This window comes from Pan paniscus, chromosome 13 (genome assembly GCF_029289425.2).
Source record: "Pan paniscus chromosome 13, NHGRI_mPanPan1-v2.0_pri, whole genome shotgun sequence".
Classification (NCBI taxonomy): Eukaryota; Metazoa; Chordata; class Mammalia; order Primates; family Hominidae; genus Pan; species Pan paniscus.
The window spans coordinates 118,752,796-118,769,601 of NC_073262.2; the positions used below are offsets into that span (position 1 = coordinate 118,752,796).

The 16,806-nt window shown below is 39.0% G+C and overlaps 1 protein-coding gene across 1 annotated transcript in view; it reads left to right on the forward strand.

Moving 5' to 3' along the window:
- Window positions 1-16,806, forward strand: part of XRCC5 (X-ray repair cross complementing 5) — a 97,055-nt gene that overhangs the window by 14,104 nt on the left and 66,145 nt on the right. Inside the window, exons 7-12 of the mRNA XM_024927953.4 lie at window positions 2,636-2,750; window positions 4,256-4,394; window positions 7,600-7,712; window positions 9,050-9,112; window positions 13,802-13,939; window positions 14,805-14,895. Coding sequence (XP_024783721.2) covers window positions 2,636-2,750; window positions 4,256-4,394; window positions 7,600-7,712; window positions 9,050-9,112; window positions 13,802-13,939; window positions 14,805-14,895 — 659 coding nt within the window. The remainder of the gene's footprint in view (window positions 1-2,635; window positions 2,751-4,255; window positions 4,395-7,599; window positions 7,713-9,049; window positions 9,113-13,801; window positions 13,940-14,804; window positions 14,896-16,806) is intronic.

The window sequence follows — 16,806 nt, forward strand, 5'->3', positions numbered from 1 at the left end:
TGATTTTCTAAATACAGACAGCCTTGAAAAATGATAGGTAAATTTAGGAAACAGAATTGCCCACGGGATTGCCCTAGGAATCAGTGAGGAATCCTGTGAGGTGAAGTTTCTTGGCGTCATGTGTTCTTGTCACAATATTTACAGATATGTGTTCCTAAGTTGTTTCTCTTTCAAATTTGGGAATAAATGCCTTAAGCTAAACATATTACCCATGATATCACAAAGAAAAATTAGGCTGGACACGGTGGCTTATGCTTGTAATCCCAGCACTTTGGGAGGCTGAGGTGGGCAGATCAGTTGAGGTCAGGAGTTCGAGACCAGCCCGGCCAACGTGGCGAAACCCCGTCTCTACTAAAAGTAAAAAAAATTAGCTGGGCATGGTGGTGCATGCCTGTAGTCCCAGCTACTTGAGAGGCTGAGGCAAGTGAATCACTTGAACCTAGGAGGCGGAGGTTGCAATGAGCCAAGATCATGCCACTGCACTCCAGCCTGGGTGACAGAGCGAGACTCCGTCTCAAAAAGAAAAGAAAAGAAAAATTAGAGGCCAATATAGATTACTCTTTAAAAAGTGTTTTTGTTTGTTTTTTAAATTTTTCTGTAGCATATCAGATAGGGAAATTACTGACTATGCATTGTTTTAGCATTTCGACGCTATTTTGATTTTAGGTCTGCCATGAAGGTGTAGACCAGAACTTTGCCATCCAGTACAGTAGCCATTAGCTACATGTGGCTATTTAAATTCAAGTTAGTTAAAATTAAATACATTTTAAAATTGAGTCCCTTAGTCATATTATCTGTGTTTGAAGTGTCTATTGGGCTAGCATGGTTAGAAATAGAACATTACCATCATTGCAGAAAGTTGTACTGGACAGCACTGGACTAGATTATCTCCATATAGATCTTAGGAAGAGAACTTGACATCTACCTGGGGAGATTGAGCTCTACTGCAGAACTGAGTCAGTTGTTCTTAGATTTTTTTTGAGACAGGGTCTCGCTCTGTCATCCAGGCTGGAATGCAGTGACGTGATCTCAGCTCACTGCAACCTCTGCCTCCCAGGTTCTAGCAATTCTCATGCCTCAGCCTCCCAAGTAGCTGGGATTACAGGCATGCGACACCATGCCCAGCTACTCAGATCTTATATATTGGATGCCCGTCTTTAGAATTTTCCCTGAAATAGAATCTAAACCTCATGGTGATTTTAGGCCATGAGGTTTATATTCTGTTTGACTAGTAATGTTGTATGAGACACGTTAGACCTGGTTCAGACCCATTCATTCCTCAGCAAATCCAAAGCCATTGTGCACCATAGGCTTTGGAAGCTGGGTGTCAGGTAAGATATCTACTATTCGTTGTAAATTATTTCTGAAAATTGGAGTCTCTTGCGACCTGTCTGTCCATAACTCTGTGGATAATGTAAAATAATTCTCTTTACCACTTTGTAGATCTGTTTTTTATCTGTACCAAGGAGTTCAGCCAGAAAGTCTGGACTGTATGCTTTGAGTGTATTTTGTCATTAATTCCTTTGCTGCTTATTTTAGTGAATACCGCAAATTCCACCTATCTCCTATCATCTTCCCTGTTGTGTTTGATTATGGGCCAGATGAAAATATGATTGATTTTCACTTTTGTTTAAATGAAGCAGCACTCCACAACACTGTTTGCACCTCTCCCCAGCTTTTCCCACCAGTAAGAAACCTAGAGTTAACGTGCTTTACCTTGAGACTAAATATGAACTAAATTCCTTTATTCCTTGGATAGTCTTTAACTCTCACTATTATATACATATAAAAACGTGTATCTTTAATATTCAGAATTGGAATTAATGAATTATAGAGTTGTAAACAGTGATGATAATTATAGGATGGTGCCCTCCCTTTGATACTCTAGAGCAGAGGTTCTTTTTTTTTTCCTTTTTTCTTTTTTTTTTTTTTTTGAGACAAAGTTTCATTCTTGTTGGCCAGGCTGGAGTGCAATGGCGCGATCTCAGCTCACCGCAACCTCCGCCTCCCAGGTTCAAGTGATTCTCCTACCTCAGCCTCCCTAGTAGCTGGGATTACAGCCATGCGCCACCACACCTGGCTAATTTTGTATTTTTACTAGAGATGGGGTTTCTCCATGTTGGTCAGGCTGATCTTGAGTTCCCGACCTCAGGTGATCCGCCTGCCTTGGCCTCCCAAAGTGCTAGGATTACAGGTGTAAGTCACTATGCCGGCCCTGAGCAGAAGTTCTTATCCTCAGGTCCGTGGTTTTCAGGGAGTTGGTAGTGAATCCTTTATATTGTGTGCAGACTCATTCATGAATGTGCTTTTATCACATCCTCAAAGGTGTCCTTGGTCCTGAAAAAATGTTAAGAACCTCTGGCAGAGTTGAAATAAAGTATTGAATAAGAGGAAAATAGAGCTGTTCATTTTCACCTGTTAGTAAAGTAATTCAGCTCCTCTTCCCTTCTAAGCCAACTCACTCTTGCCCTGGCTATCTCCCAACTTGTGGTTGTTGTTTTCCGGCCATCTCCTGCTGTTTCTCTCTTTATAATTAACATTAGCTCACTTCTCATTGTAGAAAATCAAATGCATCATCCAGCACAAGTTAACATTTAAAAATTGTTGCTTTCATTTTATATTTTTCTTTATTAAGTGAGAGTCTGAGAAAACTGTGTGTCTTCAAGAAAATTGAGAGGCATTCCATTCACTGGCCCTGCCGACTGACCATTGGCTCCAATTTGTCTATAAGGATTGCAGCCTATAAATCGGTAAGTGGCAGGTACACATTTTTAACAGAAATGTTACCAGGCAGATAAATACGTGTATATAAGGAACAGACAATTCATGTGTGTGTTACTCGGAACCATAATTACTGCTTTTCTAGTTGTTCTCCCTGCTCATTTAATCTCTGTGTTTAGCTTTTTGTGTAAAAGGCAGGCTAGGAGAGGAAGTTTAAAGAATTGTCTATAATAGAGTTTGATTTCCTCCTCTTTTACTTTCTCTCCATTGGTAATTGATTGTTAATCATAAGTTCTAGGCCTGTCTCTTTTTTTTAAAAGAAAGAAAATGAAATGCATTAAGCTGTGTTATTGTAGTATCATAGCAGAAATGTAGATAATGCACCAAAGTTAAGTTCAGTTATGGAGCTCAGTGACACCTAATTCAATTATGAATGATCTGATAGTAACAACATCTGTGAAATGTAAAAAAATGTTTTGTTACTGTAAAATTGCATTTTATAATATATGTACATTTATATACAATAGCACACTTTAAAAAATGAGTTGCTTTTGGTGATTATTTGATGAAATTCTAGTTTGAGTAGGAATCTGATGCGTGCCTTCATATAAGCCTCCTTGCCTTTTTCCTTTAAGTGTTCAAAATAAATAGGAACATTTTAGACATATAAAATAAATATACAAAAACATGTTTTTATGTATTTAGTTTTTTTCTTTGTATATTAAAGAACTTAATTCCAAAATACATGATATATCTGTGAGAACCTTGGGGCAGTTCTTTATTTATTTCAGCTTCCATCAAAGCCTAGAATAGTGTCCCTAGGAGTGTGAATATAGTCTCCCTCCTTTTTTATTTTGGCCTGCTTTTCAAATTTCTTTGTTGATTTCTGACACAGATATATTGCTGCTTTTTTTTTTTCTATTGGAAACTATGATAAAATGTATAGTCCTCTTTTTATTAAACAGTCTGGCTGGGTGCAGTGGCTCATGCCTGTAATTCCAGCACTTTCAGAGGCTGAGGTGAGCAGATCACTTTAGGCCAGGAGTTCGAAACCAGCCTGGTCAACCTGTCTCTACTAAAAATACAAAAATAGCCAGGCATGGTGATGTGTGTCTGTAGTCCCAGCTACTTGGGTGTCTGAGGCATGAGTATCGCTTAATCCCGGGAGGCGGAGGTTGCAGTGAGCCAGGATCGCACCACTGCACTCCAACCTGAGGGATAGAGCAAGACTCTGTCTCAAAAAATAAAAATAAATAAATAAAAATATTAGACAGTCTGAGGTTTTGTATAGAAAGTGTGAATGTAAATATTTGTGGATTACTTTTGGGAGAAAATGAAATGTAGAGAAGGTTATCCAGTATATTTTGTTATGAAATAAACTAAAATTTTCATAATAGGCATGAGCAAACAAAATAATGTAGCTAGAGTAATTGTTCTGGATTTTTGTCTGTGCCAGAGAGTGTATTAGGTTTTCATCTTCTATCAATTGGAATCCTAACTTTCCTTGTTTTCCCTTTGTGTTTTGGAATGTAAGATTCTACAGGAGAGAGTTAAAAAGACTTGGACAGTTGTGGATGCAAAAACCCTAAAAAAAGAAGATATACAAAAAGAAACAGTTTATTGCTTAAATGATGATGATGAAACTGAAGTTTTAAAAGAGGATATTATTCAAGGTATGTCAGTAAGAGTTTTCACTGTTGCCTAAAAGACATTTTCTTCAACATGATGTGATGCAGGCTGGGGTTTGTATTATTCTTTGTTTAAAGTTATTTCTTTGAGTTATAGAGATATAACAGTTTGAAAGGATAATGAGACTCTAGGTCCTTTAGCTCATTTGTTGGGTCTTAGGCAGGTTGCTTCTCAGGAGTACACTTGGGTGTTCCATCTCTGTGAGTTTTAAATGTCTTAAGTGATAGTACTCAATACTTGGCTTTATTTTAAAGTTTGAAACTCACTAGCTAGGAGCATGTTTAATATGGTTGAACTAAGGTTTTTTTGTTTATTTTATTTTTGACTTTCATGGTGATTATTCTTCTAAGGGCCAACTTCAGGTTTTATGTCCTACCAGATATGCTTCCTTAATTTAGGGGCTGAAAATTATTTGTATTTATTATATTGCTTCATATTAAATAGGATTTTTTAAAAGTTGTACTCCTATGTTATACCCATTTGGATTGAATAGTGTGTCTAGATGGCATCTTTATCCAGAGGACTTAGAAACTAGCTGAGGATATCTGTATGTTCAAGACCTAAAATTATTAAGATACCAAATGATGGTTAAGATAGAAACAAGAGTCCTTAGATAAATGTTTTGCCAGGCTATTCACTACCCAGTATAGTTTTGATTTGCAAGTCTTGAAAAGAATTCTTTTCCTCTGTGACACTGTATTTCATCTTACAGTGTATATATTTGTGTGTGTTGGAGGAGGGGGTTGTTTAAAGGTGGTGGTGGTTATGATTCCTTCCTTTCTCCTGATGGATTGTATGTAGAATATAATTAATACCCTACAATTTCTACCAGTTCTTGAATTCAATTCTGTAGCATAGAACATGAATTTTGGAATCAAACCTGGGTTAGAATCTTGGTTCCATCATTGGTTAATCATTTGATCCTAGTATAATGACTGGCTCATAGTAGGAAGAATAGCATGATTAAAGCCACAAGACCTGGAAAGTAGGGGGACTTCTCAGAGATACTAAGTAGTCTACTTGGGTTGGTGTATTGAGCATATACAGGTTAGTACTTGAGGGTAGCATCTAATGGACAGCCTGCATTTTCTCTTTTAATCATCAGCGACCATCTTATAAAGCAGGTACTCTTTGTTATTTCCATTTTATAGATAAGGGAACTGAGGCTGAAAGACACTCGTTCACATATTCAAAGCCACGCGGTTCTCAACTAGCAGGACTTGGATCTAGGCCTGTACTGCTTCAGAGTCTGTGCCTGCATTCTATTCTGAATTTGGACTGAGTAATGAAGGGCTTTGGTTAATAGGCTAAGAGTTTATGCATAACCTTGAAAACAACGTGGAGCCACTTACAGTTTTGAGGAAGAGAATGTCATTGGGGCTATGTTTTAAGAAGATTAATATGACAACTGGTTGTAGGATGGATTGGAAGGAGAAGGATCTAGTGATAAGGATGGATGCCAGTTCTTTTGGTTGTCAGCAAAGAAGGCATCCCTGGTTATCTTAGGCAAAAAGGAAATTTATTGCTGGGGCAATGGAGAGGAAAGAGTTAAAAACTGCTTGGGTTCAAAGAGCGTAGAAGTGCATCTTTTCTCCTGTCCTCCAGTTTCCAGCCCCTAATCAGCTAGAGGTTTTTGCTTTTTGTTTTTTGTTTTTTCTTGAACTAAGGGACCAGTATACACATGTGGGCAAAGGAATCTGGTTAAATGTTGTAGTCTATTGTAAGTATACAATGTACAAAAGTTGGAATTATATGCCATTTCAGTAGATGAACCAGAAAACATAAAACAGTTTTAGTTAGAATGTTCATTACAAGTTAACACGATTCACACGATTCAAGTAAGATGATGACTGATGACAGAGATAAGACAAACATTTGGTTTAGGTACCAGTCTTAATCATGTGCCATACATTTCCCTGTTAATTTTTTGTTGGAAAGTTTGGTTTTGTCATTAGCTTTTTAAAAAAGACATACATGGAAATAAAAATGTGTTTCTATTTTGAGACAGAGTCTTGCTCTGTCGCCCAGACTGGAGTGCAGTGGTGCGATCTCAGCTCACTGCAACCTCCACCTCCCAGGTTCAAGTGATTCTCCTGCCTCAGCCTCCTGAGTAGCTGGGACTACAGGCGCGTGCCACCATGCCTGGCTAATTTTTTTTTGTATTTTTAGTAGAGACAGAGTTTCACTGTGTTAGCCAGGATGGTCTCAATCTCCTGACCTTGTGATCCACCTGCCTCGGCCTCCCCAAGTGCTAGGATTACAGGTGTGAGCCACCGTGCCTGGCCTAAAAGTGTGTTTCTTTTTAATAAAATAAATGTCATCAACAGACTTAACAGGAACAAATAAACACTAGATCACAGAATCTGTCCCTGGATATGAAAGTTTTATTGTGTCTTGGGGTAAAGATGCATGTGCTTTTCCTTTGCATTTGTCCAAGGCCAGAATCCTTGGATTTTGATGCTCCTTCTTCCCACAAAACATAGAAGATACTGTGTATTGAAAGGGTGTGATTTTTCATAGAATATAGGCTACAGAACAGTGCTGGACTTTTTTTTTTTTTTTTTTTTTAAGAAGCCGAGAGCCTATATTTATATAAATATCCTATGTAATTAAAAAGAAAAATACAGTTAAATCCCAGAAATAAAAGAAATTTAAATATAGAAGAATATATAACTTATCAATTGAATGTTTCCAAACAGAAGAGTTTTAGCTTCTGTCAGGCATTGCATATCTCCAGCATACGTTTTTGAGAACATTTTGTTCTGAAAATTTCCTGTTGGCATTTTTCTCTGTGGGTCTCTAGGTTTCTGAATAATGTGTTCTTATGTTTACAAATCATGCTGTACTTTAGTCAACCATGGTTTATCTTTGGAGGATAACTAGTACGTTAACATTTGCCAGATTTTTTCTTTTAGGCTGGGTAATCATTGAGCTAACTAGATTGCAAAATATGCTACTTTAAAAAATGTAATTAGATTTTAATCATCTCTATATTGTATATGTGGTTTGTGTATCTGCTGCTGCTTTTTCACCATTGATCACAAGGGGCAGTCATCTGATTCCAGGGAATAGAAGATGGAGGCTTGCTCTGGCGTGTGCGTGTATTGTTAATGTATGCATGGAACTAATTTCAGCTTGTAGAAAATGAGGCCCCATATGCTTAACAGATGCTCTTCTCTTTTTCTCCAGGGTTCCGCTATGGAAGTGATATAGTTCCTTTCTCTAAAGTGGATGAGGAACAAATGAAATATAAATCGGAGGGGAAGTGCTTCTCTGTTTTGGGATTTTGTAAATCTTCTCAGGTACGATTGTGAACAAACTAAATGAGCTTTTTCCTAGCTGTTATTTGAAATGGTATGCTTTTGATTGGTCATTTTATTTATAAGGTATATTTATTTCACTTTTAATTTTTCTAAAATGTAGTCTGGGGGTTAATGTTGCCATGGTATGTATTTTATACATTGGGAAACTGAGGTTCAGAGCCGTTAAGTAAATCTATATGAGCATAGCAAACTAAAAATACAGGATGGTTTTTGAATGGGGAATGGAAGTGGAGATGAGGGGTATTTGAATTATGTGGGCCTAACCCTCATCCCTTTGAGGTTCAGTCTTCTTGAGCTGGTATTATGGTGAAAGTGCTCATAATGTCTCAACTCTAGAGGTGGGAGGGCATAAAAATGCATGAGAAACATTGCCCAATACAGCACATTGCATGTTCTTAAAAATAAACCCCAGGCTCCAGATTTCATAGATCAGACAAAGTTGATCTTGGTAGATAAGTGCAGGTGGTTATGATTTTCAGAACTCTTCAATGCTCATTTTCTAATCTGGTATTAGTAGAGCTGTCTTGACCCCTCTTGATACTGTGCTAGATAAGTTAATTGAATTTAAGGGGGTGGGGGGAGAGACATGCAGTACTTATTTTTGATTTAATTTCTCTTTCTTTCAACCCTTCCCCTCTAATTCTTCACTCAGGCCTCTACTGTTCATCAGTGCCTCAGTGCTACTCTTAGGAGGAAATGCAAACCACTTAGCTTTGTTCTTAGGAGACTTCATCATCTGATCTTTGTTAATCTCTGTAATCTAATTGTTCACCTTTCCTCTCACACAGTGGCACTGTACTACTCCAAGAGCAGTTCTCCAAATGTACCATGCTTTTACAGCACTCCAGACTTCTATTGATACTGTTTTCTCTGCCTGGAACGCTTGTGCCCAGACTTTTCTCTTAGTTCCTATTTGTCCTTTTAAGTCTAGACTTAGGTGTCACCATTTGCAGAAACCTTCCCTGATCCCTCATGACCAGGCTTGGTGCCCTCCTTATGTGCTCTTAAAGCACCATGTAACCCTGGACCATAATACTACACTGCAGTTAATTTCATATTTATCTATTGAAGCTCCTCAAGGGCAAGATTATATTTTGTTCACTGTTGTGTTTACAGTGCTCAGATAATCTTGGACGCATGCTGGGTGCTCAGATATTTGTTGTGTTGTATTGAATTAAACTCCAGGTAATAAGGTGTTTTTAGTATCTGAATGTTTTTCAGTAAGAGGATTTTGAATGGAATTTCTTGGCAATGTGTGTCATGGTTATACATGTTACTTATTTTGGATCAAAAGCAATTCTTTTCCTCTCTTGTAGGTTCAGAGAAGATTCTTCATGGGAAATCAAGTTCTAAAGGTCTTTGCAGCAAGAGATGATGAGGTGAGTTGGCAGCAGGTCTTTGAGGTAGTGCTACAGAATTGAATTGTAAGTCTATGAAAGCAAGTTGTTTGGGGCTTTTATAGTTTAAAATGACATGAATTCTTGCAATAGGAGTGGGGAAATCCACTGATGTTTAACTGAAAATGGAGATGTGGTAAATGAATTTGTGTTAGCATGAGCACAAGACCCGAGGACATGGAGACCAAGGAAGTATTAAAAACATTTTGAACCACTGCATTTAGGAATGGGAATTTCACAGTCAAATGTTAAGGAGGGTTGGGGTCAGGTTGACATTTTGTGTTGTCATAAGCATCCTGGATGTGCACTTCAGTGACTCACTAGACTGCTTTTGTCATTGAGGAAATGTGTCTTTTCTCTATTCCTCTCTCTTGGTACTCTTCCTGCCTCCCCAAGATACTCTGTTTTCAGGCTGGTTTTTCTCTAGCTAACAGCCTATGACTGCTGCATTCTATACTCACATCTGCCCTTTCTGTAAATATTTTCTGTTTGATCTCCAAGTTAGAACTAACTTTGTTGGAGATACTGATTTTAACTGGAAGATTGCAATCTACTATCTGTTTAAGGCAGCTCAAGCAGGTTTCCAAGTTCCTGAAGTATTTGCATTTGTAATTAATAAACTGGATGTAGAAGGCTTGTTTGGGGTGGGGGTAGGGTGGTGGTATAACTAGTATAGTTCTCTTTTTCTCCTCACTTCTGGAAGGTAGCTGGTTGCTGATATAGTGGATGGGTATGCCATTATTAGAACAGTTAAGGGAAGAAAATGTTTGGCTTCTACCCTGTTTTGAATGAATTACTAGAGCACAATATTAGCATACATGAATCTTCAAATTTGAGAATCCTACTTCATGGATTTCTCTTGCATCAAATCCTGTTGGGAATCATGGAAGTCTAGTATATACTGTCAAACCACAACTTAGCTGAAGTTTTATTTTGTTTTGTTTTTTTAAGAGACAAGATCTCATGTTTCCCAGGCTGGCCTGGGAACCTCTGGGCTCAAGCGATTCTCCTACCTGTTTCCCAGATAGCTGGGACTATAGGTGTGCGCCACCATTCCTTGCTTCTGCTGAAGTTTTAACTTCCACTTACTGTCTCTTTATGCAAAGAACATTCTGATCACTTCATGAGACTTGCTGGGTATGCAGTGAGGAATCACAGAGTTGTGTTGAGACACACGTGTTGGGTAATGATGTAGGCTTGCTAGCTAAGGGCAGCCTTGTGGATTGTGTAATTCAAATCTGGCCTTATACAACACTAATTTCTGTATATCATAGGATCACTTTGAGATAACTCAAGAAAAACAGATTTATCTCCTAATGGCAAAGGGATACTCTCTAGTGTCAGTTTTCGAGGTAGTCAAAAAATGATAATATCTAATTGGAGCTTCTGAGATAAGCAAGGGAGTAAGGAAACAATGTCATATGAGGACTTCCAGTAAAACAAAACAAAAAAATGCCTGGAGAAGACTTGTGTAGGTAGGCAGGGGTGTAGGAGGGATGGCAGACATAATAGCACTCTTCATGCATTTGGAGAATTATCTTGTAGAATAGAAATTAAACTCTGCTTCGTATCAGAGGGGTGAACTGGAAACAGCAGGTGGTGCTTTTTGTTCAAGATGAAGAATTATTTTGTCAACAAGGATTACTGTCCCCACTGGATTGTTTTCTTGTAAGATGATCAGATCCCCATTTCTGTAAGTTTACAATAAAAGTCTTTATCACCACTAGTCAGATGTACATGTGGATTGTTAAACTAGATGAATACTGTTGTTTTTTAGCTCAAATATTCTGATTCTTTGGATAATTCCCTCTTTAAAAAGTTTTCTCTGGTCATTAGCATACAATTTTTTGTATTGAGAATCTATACTTTCATGTGCTGATTTGCACTGTGTGTAGAAAACAAGGAGGGAAAAGAAAGGAAGGAAATGGAGCTTTAGTTAAGTTATACACAGCTGTAGTACTGTTTCACCATGTAGCAGTCATTCACAGCCCCATCCTTCCTTCTTCTTCTTCTTCTTTTTTTTTTTTTGAGACGGAGTTTGGCTTTTTGTAGCCCATGCTGGAGTACAGTGGTATGTTCTCGGTTCACTGTAACCTCTGCCTCCCGGGTTCAAGTGATTCTCCTGTCTCAGCCTCCCGAGTAGCTGGGATTACAGATGCCCGCCACAACGCCCGGCTAATTTTTGTATTTTTTGTAGAGATGGGGGTTTCACCATGTTGGCTAGGCTGGTCTTGAACTCCTGACCTCAGGTGATCCACCCCCCCCCCTCGGCCTCCCAAAGTGTTGGGATTACAGTTGTGAGCCACCGTGCCCAGCCCCTTCCTTCTTTCAAACATCCTAATTGGTCCTGTCAAAGACATATAAATAAAAACTTCAAACAAATTGGAAGTAATCTCTTCCTCAGATTCTTATTGTGCTTATCTAGCCCTTTCTTATGGGACTTAACTATTAGAACATACATGTTTCATATTTGCTACATATCTCATTTCTGCTAATAAAGAATGTATTAGGTAAGTGAGGTCAAGGACTTGGCTTTGTTTTTTCACAGGGCTCAAGACAGTGCCTGGCAAAGAACAGGCACTGAGTAAAGTAGCCTTTGAATTGAACTGAAAAAGTAATGATTCTGTTATGAAATCTGTACAGGATTCTAATGGCCAGGTCTTGGGGTCATAGGTTTTTTGTTTGTTTGTTTGTTTTGTTTTTACAACAGCATGGCTGAGAGGTCATAGGTTTTTAACTTTGATAAGGTTAACCGTGATAGAGAAGTACATAGTGTTTGGGGAGTTTCTGCAGAGAGAGAGAGAGAGCTGACTAAGGTAAATCTGGAATGGAGAGGGTATCAATTTACTAAGCCTAGAGAAAAGGTTAGAAGCTGGAGAGCCAGAGATTAGTAAAAGGGCATTCTAGCTAGGAGGTAATGGTATGAGCAAAGGCCAAGTGTGAGACCTGCCCCCAGTCAGTGATCAGCTCAGTGATGCCAGAATAGAGGAACCACTGGAAGGGAGTGACGTGATGAGCTCTGGGAACAGAGGTGGCTGTCAGGGAAGAGATGGATTTGAGAGACAGTATAGAGGTAGAATTGGTAGTTTCGTGAACACTTAAAAGGCGAGGGATGAGGCCCAGCACTTTGAGAGGCCAAGGTAGGTGGATCACTTGAGGTCAGGAGTTCGAGACCAGTCTGGGCAACATGGCAAAACCCCATCTCTACTAAAAATACAAAAAGTTAGCTGGGCATGGTGGTGCGTGCCTATAATTCCAGCTACTCGGGAGGCTGAGGCACAAACATTGCTTGAACGGGGGACACAGAAGCTGCAGTGAGCCGAGATTGTGCCACTGCACTCCAGCCTGGGGGACAGAGTGAGACTCTGTCTCAAAAAAAAAAAAAGTGAAGGATGAGAATGGTGCGGTGGCATTATCAAAGACCGGGGTTTCCAGTGTGGTTGATTAGGCAATGATGTTAATGGAAATAGGGAATCCAGGAGGAGAATGAGGGGGAAAGATAGTAAGTTTAGGTTTTAGTCTTGTCGTGGTGAATGTGAACAGTTCATACTGAACAGTTTGAGATAATTGAAGATGCCATGTCAGATATCCACCAGCTAGCAGGCAGTCTAAGTCTAGATCTTAGGAGAGTTTTAAAAATGAATGTACAGGCCTGGTGCGGTGGCTCACGCCTGTAATCCCAGCACTTTGGGAGGCCGAGGCAGGCGGATCACCTGAAGTTGGGAGTTCGAGACCAGCCTGACCAACATGGAGAAACCTCGTCTCTACTAAAAATACAAAATTAGCCGGGCGTGGTGGCACATACTTGTAATCCCAGCTACTTGGGAGGCTGAGGCAGGAAGATCGCTTGAACCTGGGAGGTGGAGGTTGCGGTGAGCTGAGATCACGCCATTGCATTCCAGCCTGGGCAACAAGAGCGAAACTCTGTCTCAAAAAAAAAAAAAAAAAAAAAGAAATAAAAGAATGTACAGATTTTTGATTCATCAACTCATGGGACTGGATGAAATAATCCCCAAGTAGAATTTTAGAGTGAGAGGAGGAGGGAAAGGTCTAAAGTAGAATTTAGAAATTGGTGGAGAAAAGAGAATAATCAGGGGAGAATGTTGTTTTTGAAGCCATGAAGGAGAAAGTATATAGAGACAGTGGAATGGTGAGATGCTACTGTCAAACAAAAAAATCGAGAACCAAGGAGTTGGCAATTAGAAGGTGATGGGTGACTTCAGAGGATAATTTCATTAAGGAAGTAGGGGCAGTAGCTGGACTAGACTGAAGAATAATTATGCACTAAGCAGTGGAAACAGCATGCCTATTATTTTAAGAAATTCAGAGGTAAAGACAGGAAAGATACTGATAGCAATTTGTGGAGAGGGAAGGACAAACAAAAGATTTGTTTAGGAGGGCTGACACGAGTTTATTTTTAGGGTAAAGATAAAAATTTAGAGAAGGAAGGTTGAAGCAATAAGACAGAGGATTTAGTTAATGAGGTTAAGTCCCAGAAGAGCTACAGTAAATGTAATCAAAAGCAAATGTGTGCACTTCGTCCTTAAAGTCAGGGGGCACCCTAAAAAATGTAAAATAGAAAGAAAGTGATAACAGTCTTAAAGTATTTAGTTCTGTTGTGAAAACTCTCACATGTTGAATATGTGTTAATACATCCATCTTTCTTACCAGGCAGCTGCAGTTGCACTTTCCTCCCTGATTCATGCTTTGGATGACTTAGACATGGTGGCCATAGTTCGATATGCTTACGACAAAAGAGCTAATCCTCAAGTCGGCGTGGCTTTTCCTCATATCAAGCATAACTATGAGGTAAAACCCAAAGTCTTAATGTTATTTTTTTTCTTCAGTTCCTTTATTCTAAGCAGTGTTTCTCAGCTGTTAATGTTCATGACAATTACTTGGGGATCTTGTTAAAATGCAGATCCTCATTGTGTAGTTCTGGGGCAGGGCCCAGATTCTCTGTTTCTCTCGAGAAATGCTGATACTGGTCTGTGAACCACACTTTCGGTTGGAGGAAAAAGTATACGTTATAAAAATAATATAAGAATCTTTTAATTATAAAGTATTATAAGAATCTTTTTATTAAGTATTATGAAAATCGTTTTAGATTAAAAGAATCTAATCAATAAAGGTTCACCATGGCCTTTTCTTGGTTCTCATCCTTCTTGACTTATTGGAACCAAATAGAGAAATTACCTCCATTTTTACAAATGAGAACTATGAATAAAGGTTGAGGATATGATTTTGTTGTGATCTTTGTGAAACAGTTTATTTAGGGCTCTCTTGTGTAAAATACAGTTCTAAATTCCTTATCATTTCCTCTGTCTCAGAGAACTTACTGTGGCCGAACTGGAAAGAGAAGGCACATATCTTGACTTCCAAGTCAACCTTCTGGTCACCCCAGTCTTCTCATTTGTTGTATTGGTCATGCATTTGATAGCAGTCCTTTAGTATTCTTTTATACATTTCTCTTATGCTTAATATTCTTTATACTGTTTGCAGTTGTGAACAGCCAGTAGCAGAAGTCAAAACACTTCACTTTTCATATGCCAGAGTTGGGCTGTCCGATTTTTGAAATATTTCTGTTATGCTACTTTCACAGAATTTGGGATCAGTTTTATATTTTTTCATTAATTTCATCGTTTCTGCTTTTACCCCCTTTCTTTCTCATTAGTGTTTAGTGTATGTGCAGCTGCCTTTCATGGAAGACTTGCGGCAATACATGTTTTCATCCTTGAAAAACAGTAAGAAATATGCTCCCACCGGTGAGTTTGTTTTCATTTAGATCACTCACTGACTACACACACTGTTCTTGGGAAATCACCTGTCTGCTAGTTGTTGGTTGGGGCTAGGTATTTATAGGGTGCAATTAGTTGGATTTCCAATCATACACTTAGACACAGTAATGATGAAGGTGGTTTACTTGGTGTTTTTCCAGTAGTAGGGATAGGTTTGCCTTAAACTCACCCAACACTGTCTAGTTTTTGCCTTGGAGCATGTACCTAGGGGAAAGCTTGATGGTAATGGATGTCCATCTCTAGTTGTGAGCAGAGTTTGCCCCTGCCGAAGTGAATCTGAGCAGTATCAAACCTGTGACTTTAGTGTTCTGTGTAAAGTCTGATGTAGCTTTTAAATGAAAAGTGACAGTGCTGAAGATTAACTTTTCTCTTTGCCCTGTTTTTGTAGTTTGCACCAACAGTCCAAGTCTCATTGTTACTTATTTCTGGCTTTTAGGAGTTACTTCAGGCTTGATGTGAAAGGTCCTGATTGAGCATCTGGCTGCAAATGTCAGGGTTCTATATAGAATTATTCTTAGAGCCACAGGTCCAGTCTTCCAGAGAGCCTGTCATTTAAAACAATTGTAATAAAATATAATAGGGGGCAGAAGTAGAAAACATACCAAAAAGAACAACAAATGATGAGTAGATGTTTTAGGTTACAAGTTTATGTATATTGTCTGTGTCTGTTAAGATTAGGGAATTGTGAGGTGAGTCTCAGAACTCAATTCTTTCTGTTATTTTGGCTAGACCCTTTGGAAGTAGTGTGCTATAGAAAGGCCAAGAATCAGATGGGTCCCTAGGGCCTGTATCTTTATCTTCCTTCTAGAAGTGAGTCTGTCTGCATCACGGTGGAGGCAGGCATGGACCTGATTGTATGGAAGTTGCCACTGTATTACAGTATTACTCTGTCTCTATTTCCTGATAATTCCAAAATTTAAATGAGTAGAATATTTAACTATTTATTTATTTGAGACAGGGTCTCACTCTGTCACCTGGCTGGAGTGCAGCGGCATGATCATAGCTTACTGGAGCCTCAAACTCCCTGTGTATTAGTTCATTTTCATACTGCTGATAAAGACATACCCGAGACTGGGAAGAAAAAGAGGTTTAATTGGACTTACAGTTCCACATGGCTGGGGAAGCCTCAGAATCTTGGTGGGAGGCGAAAGGCACTTACATGGTGGCAGCAAGAGAAAATGAGGAAGAAGCAAAAGTAGAAACCCCTGATAAACCCATCAGATCTGGAGTGAATAAATCTATGGACTTACTCACTATCATGAGAATAGCACGAGAAAGACCAGCCCCTCTGATTCATTTACCTCCCCCTGGGTCTCTCCCACAACATGTGGGAATTCTGGGAGATACAATTCAAGTTGAGATTTGGGTGGGGACACAGCCAATTCTGGCTCAAGCAATCCTCTTGCCTCGGCCTCCTAAGTAGTTGGGACTACAGGTACGCGCCACCGTGGCTGGCTCATTTTTAAAATTGTTTGTAGAGATGGAATCTCACTATGTTGTTGTGGCTGGTCTTAAACTCCTGGGTTCAAACAATCCTCACATCTCAGCCTCCCAAACTGTTGGAATTATGGGTGTAAGCCATCACGTCCAGCCCGGAATATTTTTAAAAACCCAGTTTATTGATAATTTATTTTGTCGACATAAATCACTCAGGATCTGAAACATTAAATATCTTCTGTTATCTATTTTCTGTGAGTTAACATTTGTTTACATTTTCTCCATTGGAAAAATGGAACATTAAAGTTATTTCGTGTATTTCCCAGTAGATGTCTATGTAGGGATGCAATGCCAGGATGATCTGGCCTCCTACTACCTTGTAGTAGTAGGTGAAAATCACTGAATGTTCACATGTATAAGTACTGCCCCCTACCTGTTGCT